Raw genomic sequence first — 16,439 nt, 5'->3', positions numbered from 1 at the left:
TGAACCGGGGCGTCACCCACCTGAATAGCTATTAATCCTCATTCTTGTCTCTTGACAAATGGTTTTGAAGCTTCCATGCAATAATTTGAAACGATATTTATTTTGGAAAATTATTCAGCAATTGACATATAATAAATTTTATAAAAAATCATTAGGAAAGCATATACTACACTTTCATATAAGGTATAAACTGGTTGATAGTTATACCTAAACTTATTATTATTATATATATAATAACAAATTAACAATAACAATAATAATAAATATATCAAAAAATCATTTAAATAAAAAACAAAATATTTATTGTTATTAATATTTGTATTTTAAAATATTCAATTGAAAAATATCTAAGTATAACTCTTAATTATAAGAAGAAAAAAACATTAAATATTATTCAAAAATTTTAAAATGCATTTATTGTCTTCAAAATTCTGTAAAAAAATAAATCTATTTGGATTTTCTTAAATCTTTTCTTAATTCATATATTTTTTAGTCAATAAAAAAATATTTTCAACAAATTAAAATGTATAAATCTTAAAAAAAAGACAAATTCTCAATTTAAAAATAATATGTCATTTATGAATGTGACAAATTAATTTTAAAAACAAAAATATATGATAGGATAAAAGACATTTTTTTTATTTTATGAAAAAAACATCAAACCTTTGTCGGACACAATTCAAAGTTGAAGCTCCATTTTGTTTATAATAAAAATGGTCGTTTCATCAATACCTTTACCTATCTTACCAGCCAAAATTCGGTCCGACATGACGTTCCACGAAAATTTCAAATTGGCCAGCTAGAGTTTTTTCGCTGTGCGGATTTCAGGCTTGTTGAGGCGAATGAGACGGCTAAGAGGAACGGGCAGTGGAGGATTTTTCGCAAGTTCGATTTCAGGCTCATGAAACTCGTAGTCTGTAGATGGGGTTTTATTAATTTCAACATGGAAAACCAAATGAGACAAGGGTTTACTTGATCCTCTAGGACCTCTACTAGAAGCCCTCATAAGTTCTGTTCTTTCATAATCGATTTCACTATCCAAAACCTTGTTTAGTTCTTCAAGTTTTATTAGTTGAGAATTTGCTCCCTCAAGATCTCTTAATAATTCAGAATGTTAACCTAATAAACAACAACAACATACAACTAGGATGAGTTGTGTCAAATAAGTTGCACAATTTTCATTTTTTTTTACATTGTTCATCAACCCTTTCTTATGAATGACAACAATCATTCATGATGGTAGTCAAAAGCTGGTCAAGTGCACTAGTTGCTTCATCAAGAAAAACCCATGATAAAGATAATACATTATATTCTAAACTTTAGTAACCAACTATAAATAAGATGCTTATGTTTTCCTGGTACTATGGTTTATGAGATCTAAAGAAAAAGAATTAGTGTGTTATTGAAAATTAGAGAGGAAGTAGACAAAGTTTGATAAGAGAACAACCATGATATTGCAACTCCTGGTGGATAGACATAGTTGGTATTCAATCACTTTATTTGAATTGTTGTTACATTATCCTTTCAATTGTAGGATCTCTAACTAGACATGTGATCACCAAGACAATCCAAAAATCACCCAAATAGCAAATAGACCTCATGAATTAAAAACTTTCAAATCATAATATTAATCATCAAATTAAAAGAAAACATGCAAAAAAAGGGTTTATATTAGTATTTCAAAATCTTAAAATAAATTGAAGCTATGTCTCAATGACCAAAATAAAATCATAAATATAATCCAGCATCCATAACAACAAAATTGTCATCTTACAAAGGAAAAGTCTTCTCTTGAAACATCTTAACAAAGAAAAACAATCAACCTTAAAACTTAAACAAAAGCCACAGCCATGAACCATGTAACAATCTATGCAGCCTGTTTCTTCAACTTAGCAAGCTCCTGTCGAACAACTCCAGCTCTCTGCATATTTTATAAACATCTCAAAAACCATATTTACCCTAAAAAACCCTAACCCATTTGCACAAATTCAAAAAAACAAACCTTGATTTTGGCCAACATAATCTTGAATCTATCAAAATCATTCAAAGAAGCTCTTTTCTTTTGCACAATCAACTTTCTTCCCCATGAACTACTCTCCCATTTGTTCTTAACATCTATGAGATAACCAAACTTATCAAAATCACATATTATAAACACATTCAAATTTCAATTTCTATAATTATTGTGTTTACCTGCAGCCTCCATTGCTTCAATCAAGGTCTTCTTCCTTGGAACCCTCTTGATATCAATCTTAATATCTGTAAGAGAAAGTCTCTTGAAATTGATTTGAGATCTTACCATATCAGGTGCATCAACAAGTGCCTATACAAATATATCATTCAAATATCCCAATTAAAACCCATGATCCAAAAACATAACGAAATAATCGTGGATCTTAAATCTACAACTTTGTGAAAGAGAAAGTAGATTATACCCGATTCTGGTCGATAACATCGACAATGACAACAAGACGACCGTATTCAGGTCCATAGTTGACAAGGGCAACCCTTCCGATCTCAACGAAACGCTTGAACGGCTGAAGAAATTGAAAAAAGAAGCAAATAATAAGTGAATGAATACAGAAGTAAGAAAGAAGAAATAGCAGGGATTAGGGTTAAGAGAGGATCACCATTTTTGCTCGATGAGAAGATGAGAGAGACGGCCGAATTAGAATGATGAATTAGGTTTACTCTTTTTTTATAGTGTCTAATGAAAATTGGGTCATCACAAAATGGGCCTTTCTTTTATAGTCCAAATATATAATAAGCCTGTATATAAATAAATACAACTAATTATAAGCCCATATATATATATATAAAAACAAAAAAAATATATACATGGAATTAATAAATAAAAATATATTTCTCCCTAATTCATGATTATGGATGTGCCGAAATAGATTACTAAAATATATTTTTAATAATATAAATAAAATTATATAAAAAATGACAGAAATGTTAGGTCTAAGGATGACAATTTGAAACTATGAAAATTGAACCGAATTATTCTGTTTGAGACGGTTTTTCCCCGAAACTGAACGGAGATGGAGCGTGGATGGTATTTGCGTTCCCCGCCCCGACCCACCCCGATTTCACCCCGATTCTGCACCGAATACCATAAACATAATTAAATCTATTAAATCACCAATATATTTATTTACTCACTATATTTTATAAGAGCTATATTTTATAAGAGTAGTAAGGTTATTTCTTTATAATAATATAAAATTTTAATATATTATAATATATATTATATTAAAAATACGTTTATATAATTTTATTGTATAATTTTTATTTATTTTTTTAAAACAAAAATTATTAATGGTGTCCCGCCGGATTCTTCGAAACTGAAAAAAACCGAACGGGACGGAAATAATATTAAAAAAATCCCCGAAATTAAAACGGGACGGGATGGTAATTGCATTCTCGCCCCAAACCACCCCATTGCCATTCCTAGTTACGTGGATAGAATCATAGAGAGTAGAACTACAAATAAATATATATATATATAATATATATAATATAATATTGGATTATAGATATATTTTTATATTTTTTTTTTGGAAATGCAAATTTCATTATAAATTTTATATACATAGCATCTTATTATGTTATCTCATAATTCAAATTATATGACATTTTATTATGTTTTTTTTTTACAAGGTGGATCTATGTAACTTATTTGGGATGTAGCCCGAAAAACCTAAATTATTTTGTATGTAAATCACAATAATAATGGAAAAATAGTGTTATTGATAGTTTTTTCGTCGTTAAAGAGAATTAGATACATTTTGTTTTTGTTTGTTTGCTTTATATTATTATGGTTTTAGTTTGGATAGATTTTATTTAAAGTTTTTAGCTTGAAAAAATTTTAAATCTTATCTCCGCCCTTACTTACTTTTGTGGATATATTACAGCAAGACTAATATTTCTCTTATTCAGGTCTTAGTCATTGCAAAATGTTTGATATTCAAGTCTTTTATATACATATGAATGATACTTCATTTAGTTCAACCAACCATACAAATCAATATTATGTTCATCAACCAACATAAAATCAATATCAATTTAGCATAAATCGTTCTTAACATGACAATTCAAATAAAAAATAATTCGACAGATTATAGTTGTCATCCCTATTTATAATAATGAAGTCCTGAAAATAAAACATGTAATAATCAAACTTTTAACCCAAAAATTGTGACATAATTATATTAGTAATTGTTATAAATATATTTCAATAGTCCTCCACACAATATACAACAATTTTACATGTATCAAATATAAGAAACAAACCCATTATTTTCACTCAAATAATAAGAGTAGTTACTCAGAGAACAAATGTCATGAATTCGATTGTTATCTCATAACTCTCGTTAGATGTCGAGAAATTCTTTTGATTTGATTTCAGCAATGGATTGAATTGCAGGTTAACTTTCAATCCACAACATTATGTAACTTGAAATGCAAAACCATTATTATTATAGTATTTGTATATAGAAAGTCATAGTTAACTTTCAATCCACAACATTATGTAACTTGAAATGCAAAACCATTATTATTGTAGTATTTGTATATAGAAAGTCATAGTCAGAATTCTACATGCAGTCTTTTAATGCATGCAAGCTAACTAGGGGTTTGGCCGAAAGGATTAATTATTTCTTCGATTTCGATCAAGTGATGGCAGCAAGTGCATCGTGTATTCCCTTTAATCGCGTATTCACCATTGCAATACACGCACATTACTTGATGGGCACACGGCAAGAAAACAATCCGCATAGCTTTGTATTCTTACAGATTATGCATTTCCAAACATTTATTATCTCCATGAAGATTCAAACCACTGAACATTTCTGTCATTTCAATAGCAGCATCATCCATATATCCAAATTCAGATCACTAAAAAAATGAAAAAAGTTATAAAAAAATGAAGGTCCTACCGGGAGTCGAACCCAGGTCGCTGGATTCAAAGTCCAGAGTGCTAACCACTACACCATAGAACCTTTGTTGAGTTACTTTGATGAAAATAATTTCTTCTTGACAACAACAACAAAAATAAAAACAACTTTCCAGTACAACAATAATTTTAATAGCTTTTGACAAACTCTTTTTCAGCCCTTCGAGTTTGTTTGATGTTGGGTTAATATTTGATAAAAACAAAATAAGTTATTTGATTGAATTATTATAATATTTTTTCTATATTTAAATTATATAAAAATAAAATAAGAATAATTTGAAATTTTAGTTAAGGATATGATCATATGAATGATGAATTTTTGATAAAAAATAATATCAATTTAGCTCTTGTTTCTCAAAACTCTTTAACTAATCTTAATTTTGTCACCGTCCAAAAGAAAGGAATAAAATAAGAAGACATGGTAGATTTTTTTGTCTTTAAATGATTGTTTGATGTGATAATTACTGTATTTTGAGTTAAGAATGTATTTTTGAGTTAGAAATGGTCTAAGTTGAATTATATTTGATTTTTTAGTTTGAGAATAAATTGTGATTAGAAAATGAAATAAAAGAATAATTTTTAAATGTATGAATTCACTTTTTATCATAAGAAAGCAAATGAAACCAAAAAAGATAAACAAATAAAGCTGTCATGCCATGTTATTATTATTAATGGAATTCCAAATCATGATACAGCTCAACACATAACAAAAACACCACAACATTAATTAATGACAGTTAATAAGAACACTAATCAATTTACATACAAATAAACATGAACAAGGGTCAATATAAGTCAAATGGTTTCCAAATCTTCACCCAAAGCTTTACCAACTGTTCACTCGATTCTAAACATCACCTTGATCTTCGTGATTTGATCCGTGGCGATATAAATTTGACGCCTTCACTTGATCATGTGATGCATAATGTCGATATTTTCGGTGTACCCATTTACTTTTATTCCTCATTTCTCGCCTTTTAATCGTCTGAATCTGTTTCACGAAATGGTAATGGAACATTCTTGACAGCCCTAAACTTGCCCGCATTGGTGAGGTGTTCATTTTCCAACCTACTCCGACAATACCGTTAATCACATTAAAAATTAATTAATTAACTATAAAAACTTAATTAACCAAAAACAATAAAGTGTGTAACAAAATATTACCTATAGAAATTCCAATGGCCACGCCGAATGACCTCTAGAGAAGCGAGTAAGAACTCGAGCAATCTTGACTCAACCACTCCGAGGTTGAATCGCATAACCGTTTCCACCCAAGCAACTCTCAAGACAAGATTCAAAGCCTATAAATGTTTCATACAATGTTAAATAAACAAAAAAATTGATTAAATTAATATAACAAGATGTAGTAGAAAGAACTTACAATGGAGAAGTAATATATGCTCTTGTTCTTAAGAATGAGTTCATCTCTTAGCCATGGGTTCTTGGATTTAGGGTTAAAGAATCCCCAATCTTTGACAAAGTCCCAATAAAGTTGATAAACCGTGGCTAAAGCAGACGTGATTATTACAATGGCCATCCACAAATGATCCGGTTGACTTGCATAGGTTAACCGGGCCCCAGCCGCAACCATGGCCGACACATATTTCCCTAGGTTAGCCAATTGGCTAATGTCCTTCTCTTCAAGCCATCTCCTTCCACACTAAATGTCATTTTTGTTTTTAATCATAATTAACTACAAAATCTTGCTAAAAAGGCCAAATTATTATAAGTAGTGAAACATTGTCTTACTTGCATCGCTCGCCAATAGTATGGAGCAAAGGAGATGAAGTAAGCGATCTCTCGGAATTTTCTCCCGGATTTACATGTTTCGTATCGATGTGTCTTGAAACTCCCGGCTATAAAATAACACGCGGTTGACTCCATGTGTCTAAACAAAGGAATCTGTATTTGTTTGACATTGGCAAAATTATTGGTTAGATTAATTGTTAATTAAATAAAACAACATAATAATACATGGGAATATTTGAAAGAAAGAATTCATGGTTTTGAATTTGATGAGTGGATGATTGTGTGAGTTATTTTCATATTAGAAACAATAAATAAAATATAGAAAAAAAGGCTACCTGGCTAGTCAATTGGTCAGCCATGAAGAAGTCTACCAATATGACCTGGAAATACCATTGTTTCCAATACAAGAAATTTAATAAATACATCAAAAATAGATGAAATTAAGGCACAAATTAGGGAAACAATTAATTCACCTTGTAAAATGGAGAACATATTATGTTGCGTAAGACACGCAAAAAACAATATCGTGTTGGACGATAAATGATATTGAACGGGCATATCAGTAACGTAACAAATATCTGATTAGAAAAAAAACAAATAGAGTTAAATAATCGTATATCCTAAAGAAAAAAAATTATATTTTTTAATGAAATGTACTTACCAACAGTAAAATCCCTGGAATGCCATCGACTTGTTCTGCTGTAAATCCATTGGAGAGCAAGACAAGATGAATAACCATGGCTGAGACGACAGAAGTCATCAAACACGTGCATAGAAGAAAAGCATCGCGATACTTTAGAGCTGTGCTCGGTTGAAACTCGAATATGAAGTTGTAATTAATTCGCGTGTTTTTCCATGTGAGTAGGTTGCATCCATACATGAATAAGTGCAAGCTAAGCAACGCGAACATACTGAATAACCGAAAAATAATTTTAACATTATTACTAAGTTATCTTAAACCAATAATGATAAATAAATTAATCAAAAAATTAACCTGAAAACAGGATAAATAGTCTCCATATAACCCGACTCCGCCTTAGCAGAGAACATACCACAAAAATGTGCCAAAATTGCATATACACTAAAAAGTGTTACAAATGAACCAGTAAATAATCCTGCCAATAATACACAAAAAAAACTTTATTAAATAATTTTCATCTTTAAATTTTAATTCTTTCAAAAAAGAAATCAAAGTTTGGGGATTCAAATAAAACAAAATGAGATTTCAAAATTTTCCCATTAATTTTTAAGTTTTTTCTTTTTAAAGATAAAATAACATTTTATACTCTTTAGTCCAATACAACATTCTTAGTTATATTTTTAACATATATATCAACAACATTTACTGTTTTTTTCTTAAGATTAAAAACAATTAATCTTAAGAATGTATTAATAAATTAATTTTCAAATAGTTAATGGTTGCCTAATCACCATCCATGTAAAAGATTACATATAGTAGTGGATGTATAGTTAGACAGCATTAGTCAACTAGTAAGAATCAGCATTAGCGAGAGATCAACTAGTTGAATATTTATTTCGTTGATTCGATTTTTTAAGTAAGAACTTACGTAAGTAACATGGTGTGTGGTTACGATGAATATCTATAATGCGTAATTAATTAAAAAAATAATTACCAACAAAAAAGGTGACCATGTGAGATTCTTTGTGTTGTTGAGGTCTCAAGAATTTCATTGCCTTTTTCCTGTCATTGTTGGCAAAGTGCTTTGTGAACAAAGACTCCACTTCATCCATTAGCCTAACCACCTAGTTTCCACCACAATTAATATCATTAAAATAATTTATTAATTATGTGTACGACTCTTTCACTATATTAAATTAATCTAAACCCTACAACACTATTTAATATGATATAAATAAATAATTTTGTTGCTTAGAAGAACTCATGGTAACCAATAAGCTTTTATTTTGTACCTAAATATGATATTAATTGAGTGCAAGTTTGACTTCATATAAAAAATGGTTAATTAAGTATAATGCTCATCCTTCTTTTGGAATGAGTTGTATTCCACAGGATTTTATGCATCTTTTTATGTAAAAGACTCATTTTTTATGGGTTTTTATTATATGATATGTATTGTTCTATTACCTAGAAAAAGAAATTAATGCTCATAGGGATGACATTTCATTGACAGTTGTAAGAGATGGGATTTTAATGGTGTGAAATTATGAAATTGTGTTTTTTGGAAAAATTGCATAATTGGGTAATGGGTTAATTAAACAAAGTATACAATATTAGAAAATAAATGATTTATAGATTTGTTTAACATAACTTTACTAAATTGCATTATGAACCATTGGTTTTAACTTTTCATAGTGAAAAAAAAAAATTTCTTTAAATCGAGTTAAAAAATCAGACTAAAAACCACTGATAACACGTAAAGAATGTTAATTTTTTTGGTCAAGAAAGTTAAAATATCGAATTAGACTATTTGAAAGAAATAAGTCAATTTTCATATAGAGTTTTGTAATTTAAAACATAATTTTAGAAAAAAAATTGGCAAATATATATATATATAATTACCTTATCTGAGCTTATGAAATGAGATCTCTTTACTACTCTGAGATAACTTGCTGATGCTTGCTGATTTGCTACCTATTTAATAATTCATCACATCAAAATAATCTCAATTATGTAATTAATAATAACATTTAATGTAATTGGACATTTAAAAGTATTATAAATGATATTGGCATGTATAAATAAATAAAAATGTTATGCCAAGAATTTATTTTTTATAATGCATAAATCATTTAAAAAATCAAACCAATAAAAAATATAAGGTATTATAATTTATATCACAACTAAATGGAAAACTATGAGAATTCGAAAAACAAATGGGACTTTACTTCAATTTAATTATAATATTACAAGCAATATGGTACAAAAAGAGTCTATATGTGACATATTACATTATTTTTGGTTTTTATTGATTTCTAATATCTATAACTTACCACCATAAATATGTTTTCTTATTCACAATAAAATCAGTTTTTTTTTTTGTTAAAAGAATTATTTTCTTTTAAAGAAAAATAATAAAAACTTATTTCCAAGCATGTCTTGTATTTCTTCTAATAGATTTGGAGTATTCTCTACAAAAATTATAAATGTTTGGTTGATATGAATTATATGACTATCATAATAATTGTTTTTTCTTTTAAAAAAATTATATGAATAAATTACTCACTTATTTATAAAGATTTTAATAATTTACAAAGAAAATTTAACAATGGATCAATAAATTACAAAATATTTTGAAATCTTGGTTTTTCTTTTTAGTGTATATATTTGAAACTCGAGTGAGAATTATTTTACATACCTTATCAAACTTTTTAAGTATCTTCGTAAACGCCATCATGTTCAAAGAGCTGAAAAATAAAAAACTATTTTTGTAAACAACTAATATAACATATTTTCGTGCATCTACTATTAATTAAAATAAGTACAAATTTACCTATATGTTTTGAGTAGATTAATGCCTTTATAAAGCTCGACAAAAGCTCCCCTAATCATCTTTTCCGCGCATTGAATCTTCTTTCGATTTATATACTCTCCCGGATTATCCTTTTTCTGATTGTTTACCAAATCTTCCCATAACATCGAGGTAAGAGCCGATATGGTTCTCGTCGGCGTATTAGCCGGGATATCGATCTTCATTGAAACCTTAGGTTTCCCATTCTTTGTCCTTGTTCTTGATCTCGATGCCGCATTAATAAAATTCACTCCATTTTTTTCAAGTGTAGCAATAACTTCATCAGCTTGTGACGATGCCTCTTGATCCATAGTTTCACTAGTATATCCACTATGTACTTCTGCATGACATAATTATTTTCAATTTTATTAATTAAATTACAAATTAATTAATTTATATATATATAAAAAAAAGTTGGGTTGTTACAAGAGTAACGAAATCTATAAAGAAGTGAGTTTTGCTGACGATGGTAGCTAGCAATATATGATGTAACATATAATAAATTATTTTAACATATATACCAAACAGACCCTAATAAGTCATAAGTAAAAAGACAATATTACCCTCACATGGTAAAAAAAAGTAATTAACTAACCTGAAACATCAGAATTCCGGGTCGGAGAGAAGGAAGATGAATGAGACAGGAATCCAGTTAAACCGGTTCTACTACCAGCCGGGGACAAATTGGTCTTTTTACGCCAATTGTTAAGGACTTGTTTGAGATCAATAAGAATTTGAAGCTGTTTTTGAAGTATTTCTCCTCTTTCAAGAAATTCATCCTCTTTTGTTTTATAAAACCGGTTTACTTTGTTAAGTTCTTCATCTAAACAAGCAAAGAAAATCCTCACCTACAAATTAATTAATCACGATTATAAAACTATTAATTAAACTTTAATAAAATTACATAAATGAAATTAAATTACCTCGTCTTGTTCCGAAAACAACTGCACAAGTTCTGTTTCGTAAATTTCTTCGTCGTCGTCATCGCCATCGTCCTGGTTCTTCTCTTCGTCATCTTCTCCATATCGAACCTTACTCTTCACCTAAAAAATTATATTAAATTAAAAAGAAAAGGAGAAAAGATTATATTTTTCTTTTGTGGGTTGTTGTAGTATTCACAATGGTAACGTGACATAATTGATATAAAACCGTTCCAAAAAGTATTTGCATGACAAAAACAAAAACAAAAACAAAAACAAAACACGTAATCCATAAATTATAGTTTACCTGAATGATCATCTCCTGCTTGTTTCCGGTACGTCGGAGACGGTCGGAGATATTTCTGAAGAGGGATCGAAAAGGGTCGAAAACAGATAAACCGAAATCGGGGATTGTCGAAATATCTGGAACATGTTTAGGGATTCTAGAAAGCTTGATTTTCTTGACATGTTTTTTGAGTTGAGAATAGTTAACGAAAGCATCTTTCCATTCTGGAATAAGTTGAGCTTCTAATTCTTTTGAGAATTTCACCATTTTTATGGAGCTAGAATGGCTTAGATGCATGAAAAATGAATTAAGATGATCATCATATTATATAAGGGAGAAGAGAGAGAAAGAGATGATCGGAAGGGACAAGTAATTAAAATAAGAATTTGGTTGGACTCATGTTTTACATATTTACAGCATAAGTTTAGATTCATGTCTTTTACCTTTATTTTAATTTGTACTTTAAAAAAACAACAAATATATCTTCATTTTTCATTGGAAGGTCAAATTCGAGCTTTTTTTTTTATTATAGTTAATCGGGTTTTGAACCATTTTTTTTCAACCTCATATTTTGGAGCTCCTTATTGTTAAAGTTATAAAAAAAAATATCTTAACGGTTTTGTGTCATTTATAAATAAACGAAAGATTTATTTTACTAATTTAACTATCGAATTTCAACGAATTAATCGATGATTTTGACTACCGATTTTAGTCAAGACTCTCAATTCGATAGTGGCATTAATTAGTTTATTTATTTGTAAATTTCACGTAAATAATAAGTTAATGGTGTTTGAAATCGTTAAGATAAAACGTCGTTTTGTATATAACATTAACAATAAGAAGTCTCAAGTTTCAAAGAAAAAGTTATAATTTTTAATTGACCATCAACTAACTAATAGTCCAATTTGACAATTTTAGCATTTATTAATTTTAATTTTGGGTAGTTTTTCATTAAATTTTTTATTTTGTCATAATTACACTCATTTATTTTTTATATTATAAAAATAAAAAAGTGAAATTGATAAAGATGAATTTTAATTGAATTAAATACAATTTTTTTAATAGAGATTTGATCAAAAAAAGAAAAAGATTTTTTAACATTTTTAGAAATAGACTATTGTTTTTTAGACAGACAATTTGTTTATTTATTTTTTGACAGAATGATTCAAAAAAAGCTTTAATTGACTACCTAATATTTTTTTTTGTGTAAGATAACAAAAATTTACCCATTTGATTCTAGTAATCATATTTTTAAAAAGACAATAAATTGTAGCTGATAAATGAAGCTAATAATTATTTGTTAGGAATTAAAAACAAAAATAAATACAGAGTATGTGTCCCAAATGCATAATGTATATAGACATGTCTAATTAACTTCTCTTAATTGAAAATAGAATTTAAAAACGGAAAATTTAATAGTAAGATAAATCAAACCAATCCGGTTCAGAGGTGGTACAAATAAACCCACAAATTTCAAATTTAAATTCTCATTCATGATATACAAGAACATTTGAACATCTCAATTTGAAAATGATTTGTAAAATTAATCAATGTACATACAAAAATTGATAGTATATAAGTCTAAAGTCAAATTAAAAATAAAAAACTATGTAGTTGTAATGAACATTTAAATGGATCTAATAAGCCCAACCGTACCGACCCAATTCGAACCGAAATTTATTTGTTTAGCTGGTTATAGGATAAAGTAAGGTCTTAACTCTTTATTTAGTATATGGTCGATTATAGTTATTCAAATAACTGAATCAAACTGGTTTGAACTCGTAATGTTTGATTTTCGAAGAAAAATTACAAATATACCAACTTGATTTTAAGAATATATTTAATAAATAAATTTGTTTGAAATTGTTATTATATTAAAAAAAATTACTTTTTTTAATGAGTTGTTTTAACATTAGTTTAAAACAGGTTGAATATAAATTATTGAATATAAGATTGAATATCCAAACATCTTTCACACCGCCCCAATATATAATATATCAAATGCGCTTTATAAAAAACCAAAAGTTGTAATTTCTATTTTTAAAAATGAATAAATTCGGCAAAAAGGTTCTTAATTTTATTTTCAGAATATCTCTAGGCTCTAATGTATATTAATATTAATAATTTATTTATTTCTATGTTTTTTCTTATTGCGAAAATAAAAAATAAGAAATCCAATCCTCGAATATTACTTATCATATAATAAAATAGGAAAAACAGAACATTCTCATAAAAAATAAAATTAAAGAAAGAAATGCATGCAATCTGCCACGTAATATATTAAATAAAATATATTATAAACATGTAAGATCTGACATTTTCAAATCAATATATATTTGAAACAAAAAGATCTGACAATTTCAGAATTTACAACTTAAAAATATATATTATTGTTCCCCAATTAAGTATTTAAGTGTCATAAACTACTGCAATTTATATTTTAAATTTCCACCTTTAAAAAAAAAAGGAATTTTCAAATTTTAACTTAACCCATAAGTAAAAGCTTTAAAAGCAAAGATGGAAGAATATACCAGTAATTACCTAAAAAAACATATTTGTTTATCAAAATTTTAAGATTTCCCATTTGTCATTCTCTCGAATTCAAATTATTCAATTAGTGGTACATTACATATTGAAAATTTTCTTAATATATTTTATAAGGTCATTGTTCTAAATACCAAGGAAATCACATATGAGAACAAATAAGTCGTAAGAATAAAACAAGTTTAAAACCGAGCAAAAATCATGTTATATTCTTTCATCTCATTAAGAAGGTCTATAATTCAGGTTGCGAATGCATTTTTAAATAGACTAAATTTTGTTCAAGCTAAATAAAAAAATGTTAGAGAACATAGAGATTACATTATTTTCAATTTAAAACTAACTAGATCAAGTCTCTTAAATAAATCATAACTAAAGTTGACATATGACACTTTGAATATTCAATATGCTCTATACACACTCTTATATCATGGAAATATAAGAACAATAAACAAATAAATGAAATGACCAAAAGAATATAAGAAACCCCTAGATATATATATGATAAAAAATCCACAAATACAAAGTACATGTACTCATAAACAAGAATCAAAACCAAGGGAGTTATCACATAATTTGTCCTATGTAAATTCTATATTGTAAAAATTGCTTCCCTTTCAATTTTTCTTAAGAAGTTCAATTTTTTTTACTTTTTAGAAAATAGTGTAAATAAAAATTTGAAAGTAATTTTTATTTTATAATTTTACATTTAGACAAAGATTGTTGCAGAATTATGTAAAAATAGTCAAACAAAAATTTAAAGGACAATTATGAAGCCAAAGACATCTCCATTAAAAGACATATAGGAAAAAAAGAAGAACAAACGATATTAACTTTCAATGCTCTATATTAGAAGAGCTAATAGATCGTGATTTGTTTTCGTTCAATTATTCCAAACATGGGCGGATCCTTACAAGAAATTTTGGGTGCTTTACATTTCTCCCATTGATTTTACATTTCTCAATGCCGTTCTCACATAAATGATAATTGAAATAATTTTTCATTATTCTCCACTAGGAATGGTAATGGGTTTCTAATATTCTTGGGTCTCCGATAGTTGTTAGGATTTATATCTCCCAAATTTGACCAGCTTGAAACAATTTGTAAAAAACACAAGAAAGAAGAACACAAGAACACACAGATTTATAGTAGTTCACTCAAATTGAGCTACATCCATTTCAGCCACCACCAGATTTCACTATGAAGAAGAAGAAGGAATACAGAGTTTTTGCCTCACACTTTATCTCTCTAGAATTCCGTCTTCTTCACCATGTAAACCCTTAATAATCACATATTTATAGGGTAATAGGGTAAACATTCAGGTAATAAACCTAAATAACTTTGGTCAGGCCCAAGCCCAAAACCAAAAAAAGAAAACCCAATAAACTCTAATTAACAATGTAGAGTTTATTATAAGTGTAGGCTCCATAACTCAACAATCTCCCACTTGGAGACTCACTTCATCATTTCTCGATCGGTAGTGACTTTCCATTCGGTGTCTTAACGAAGAAGACCAACTGAAGTTGCACACAACTTCAGTTTCTCATTTGTCACAGTATTCGTCAACATATCAGCTGGATTCTCACTCCCGGGAATCTTCTCAAGAGCTAATACTCCATCTTCTAAAGCTGACCGGATGAAATGATAACGAACTTGTATATGCTTCGTCCTGCCATGATAAACATGATTCTTTGCCAAATGAATGACACTCTGACTGTCGCATCGCAACACACTTCCCTCGTAGTCTTGACCTAATTCTCGCAAAAAGGTTGTAACCACATCATCTCCTTAGCAACTTCTGTCACAGCAACATACTCTGCATCACAACTAGAAAGAGCAACAATCTTCTGCAATTTTGAAACCCAACTGATTGCAGTACCTCCCAGAGTATAAATGTACCCTGTTGTGCTCTTCCTATTATCAACATCACCACCATTGTCAGCATCAACATATCCTTCCAAACCCATATTAGACTTTCGAAAACACAAAGCAAGACATGTACTTCCTCTTAAGTATCGAAGTATCCACTTTACTGCTTCCCAATGTTGTCTACCCGGATTGCTCATGAATCTGCTAACAACTCCCACTGCATGTGCTATGTCTGGTCTTGTGCAAACCATCGCATACATAATACAACCAATGACAGAGGCATACAGAACAGTTGCCATGTAATTTTTCTCCTCCTTTATTGAAGGCGACTGATCTTTAGATAGCCTGAAGTGACTAGCTAAGGGGGTAGTAACTGGTTTGCATCATACAAGTTGAACCTACTAAGAACTTTCTTCACATATTCTTCTTGTGAAAGCTTGAGAACTTCTTCATCCCTGAAAATTCTCATCCCAAGGATTTGTTTTGCAGCACCCAAATCTTTCATTGCAAACTTTTCAGACAACTCTTTCTTAAGCTTGTTAATCTCATACAAGCTTGCTCCATTCTTTTAAGGCGTTCGGGGAACAGTCTTCACCATACTGTTTGATTCATTCATTCATGCAGTC

General features: G+C 28.8%; 2 protein-coding genes and 1 non-coding gene across 3 annotated transcripts; all 3 read right to left on the bottom strand.

Moving 5' to 3' along the window:
* Positions 1 to 1,710: 1,710 nt before the first annotated feature.
* LOC124939149 (probable 60S ribosomal protein L14) lies at positions 1,711 to 2,689 on the bottom strand. Its single transcript, XM_047479657.1, has 5 exons — positions 2,631 to 2,689; positions 2,436 to 2,537; positions 2,194 to 2,323; positions 2,003 to 2,115; positions 1,711 to 1,921 (listed from the first exon to the last, which is right to left on the bottom strand). Exons 1-5 carry the CDS (start codon positions 2,631 to 2,633, stop codon positions 1,868 to 1,870), a joined length of 402 nt encoding a protein of 133 aa, XP_047335613.1. The 5' UTR covers positions 2,634 to 2,689; the 3' UTR covers positions 1,711 to 1,867.
* A 2,242-nt stretch (positions 2,690 to 4,931) lies between these two features.
* Positions 4,932 to 5,003, bottom strand: TRNAQ-UUG. Its single transcript has one exon. It is a non-coding gene; the product is annotated as a tRNA-Gln (tRNA).
* A 592-nt stretch (positions 5,004 to 5,595) lies between these two features.
* On the bottom strand, positions 5,596 to 11,686 carry LOC124940441 (phosphate transporter PHO1). Its single transcript, XM_047480960.1, has 15 exons — positions 11,425 to 11,686; positions 11,121 to 11,240; positions 10,793 to 11,045; positions 10,180 to 10,537; positions 10,045 to 10,093; positions 9,249 to 9,320; positions 8,341 to 8,470; positions 7,701 to 7,821; positions 7,368 to 7,617; positions 7,180 to 7,284; positions 7,042 to 7,086; positions 6,707 to 6,859; positions 6,339 to 6,617; positions 6,122 to 6,258; positions 5,596 to 6,025 (listed from the first exon to the last, which is right to left on the bottom strand). Exons 1-15 carry the CDS (start codon positions 11,668 to 11,670, stop codon positions 5,935 to 5,937), a joined length of 2,409 nt encoding a protein of 802 aa, XP_047336916.1. The 5' UTR covers positions 11,671 to 11,686; the 3' UTR covers positions 5,596 to 5,934.
* Between the last annotated feature and the right edge of the window lie 4,753 nt (positions 11,687 to 16,439).

The sequence above is a fragment of the Impatiens glandulifera genome, chromosome 5 (genome assembly GCF_907164915.1).
Source record: "Impatiens glandulifera chromosome 5, dImpGla2.1, whole genome shotgun sequence".
In the NCBI taxonomy this organism is placed as follows: Eukaryota; Viridiplantae; Streptophyta; class Magnoliopsida; order Ericales; family Balsaminaceae; genus Impatiens; species Impatiens glandulifera.
The sequence above is the reverse complement of the archived record's forward strand: the minus strand, read 5'-3'. Positions and strand labels throughout refer to the sequence as shown.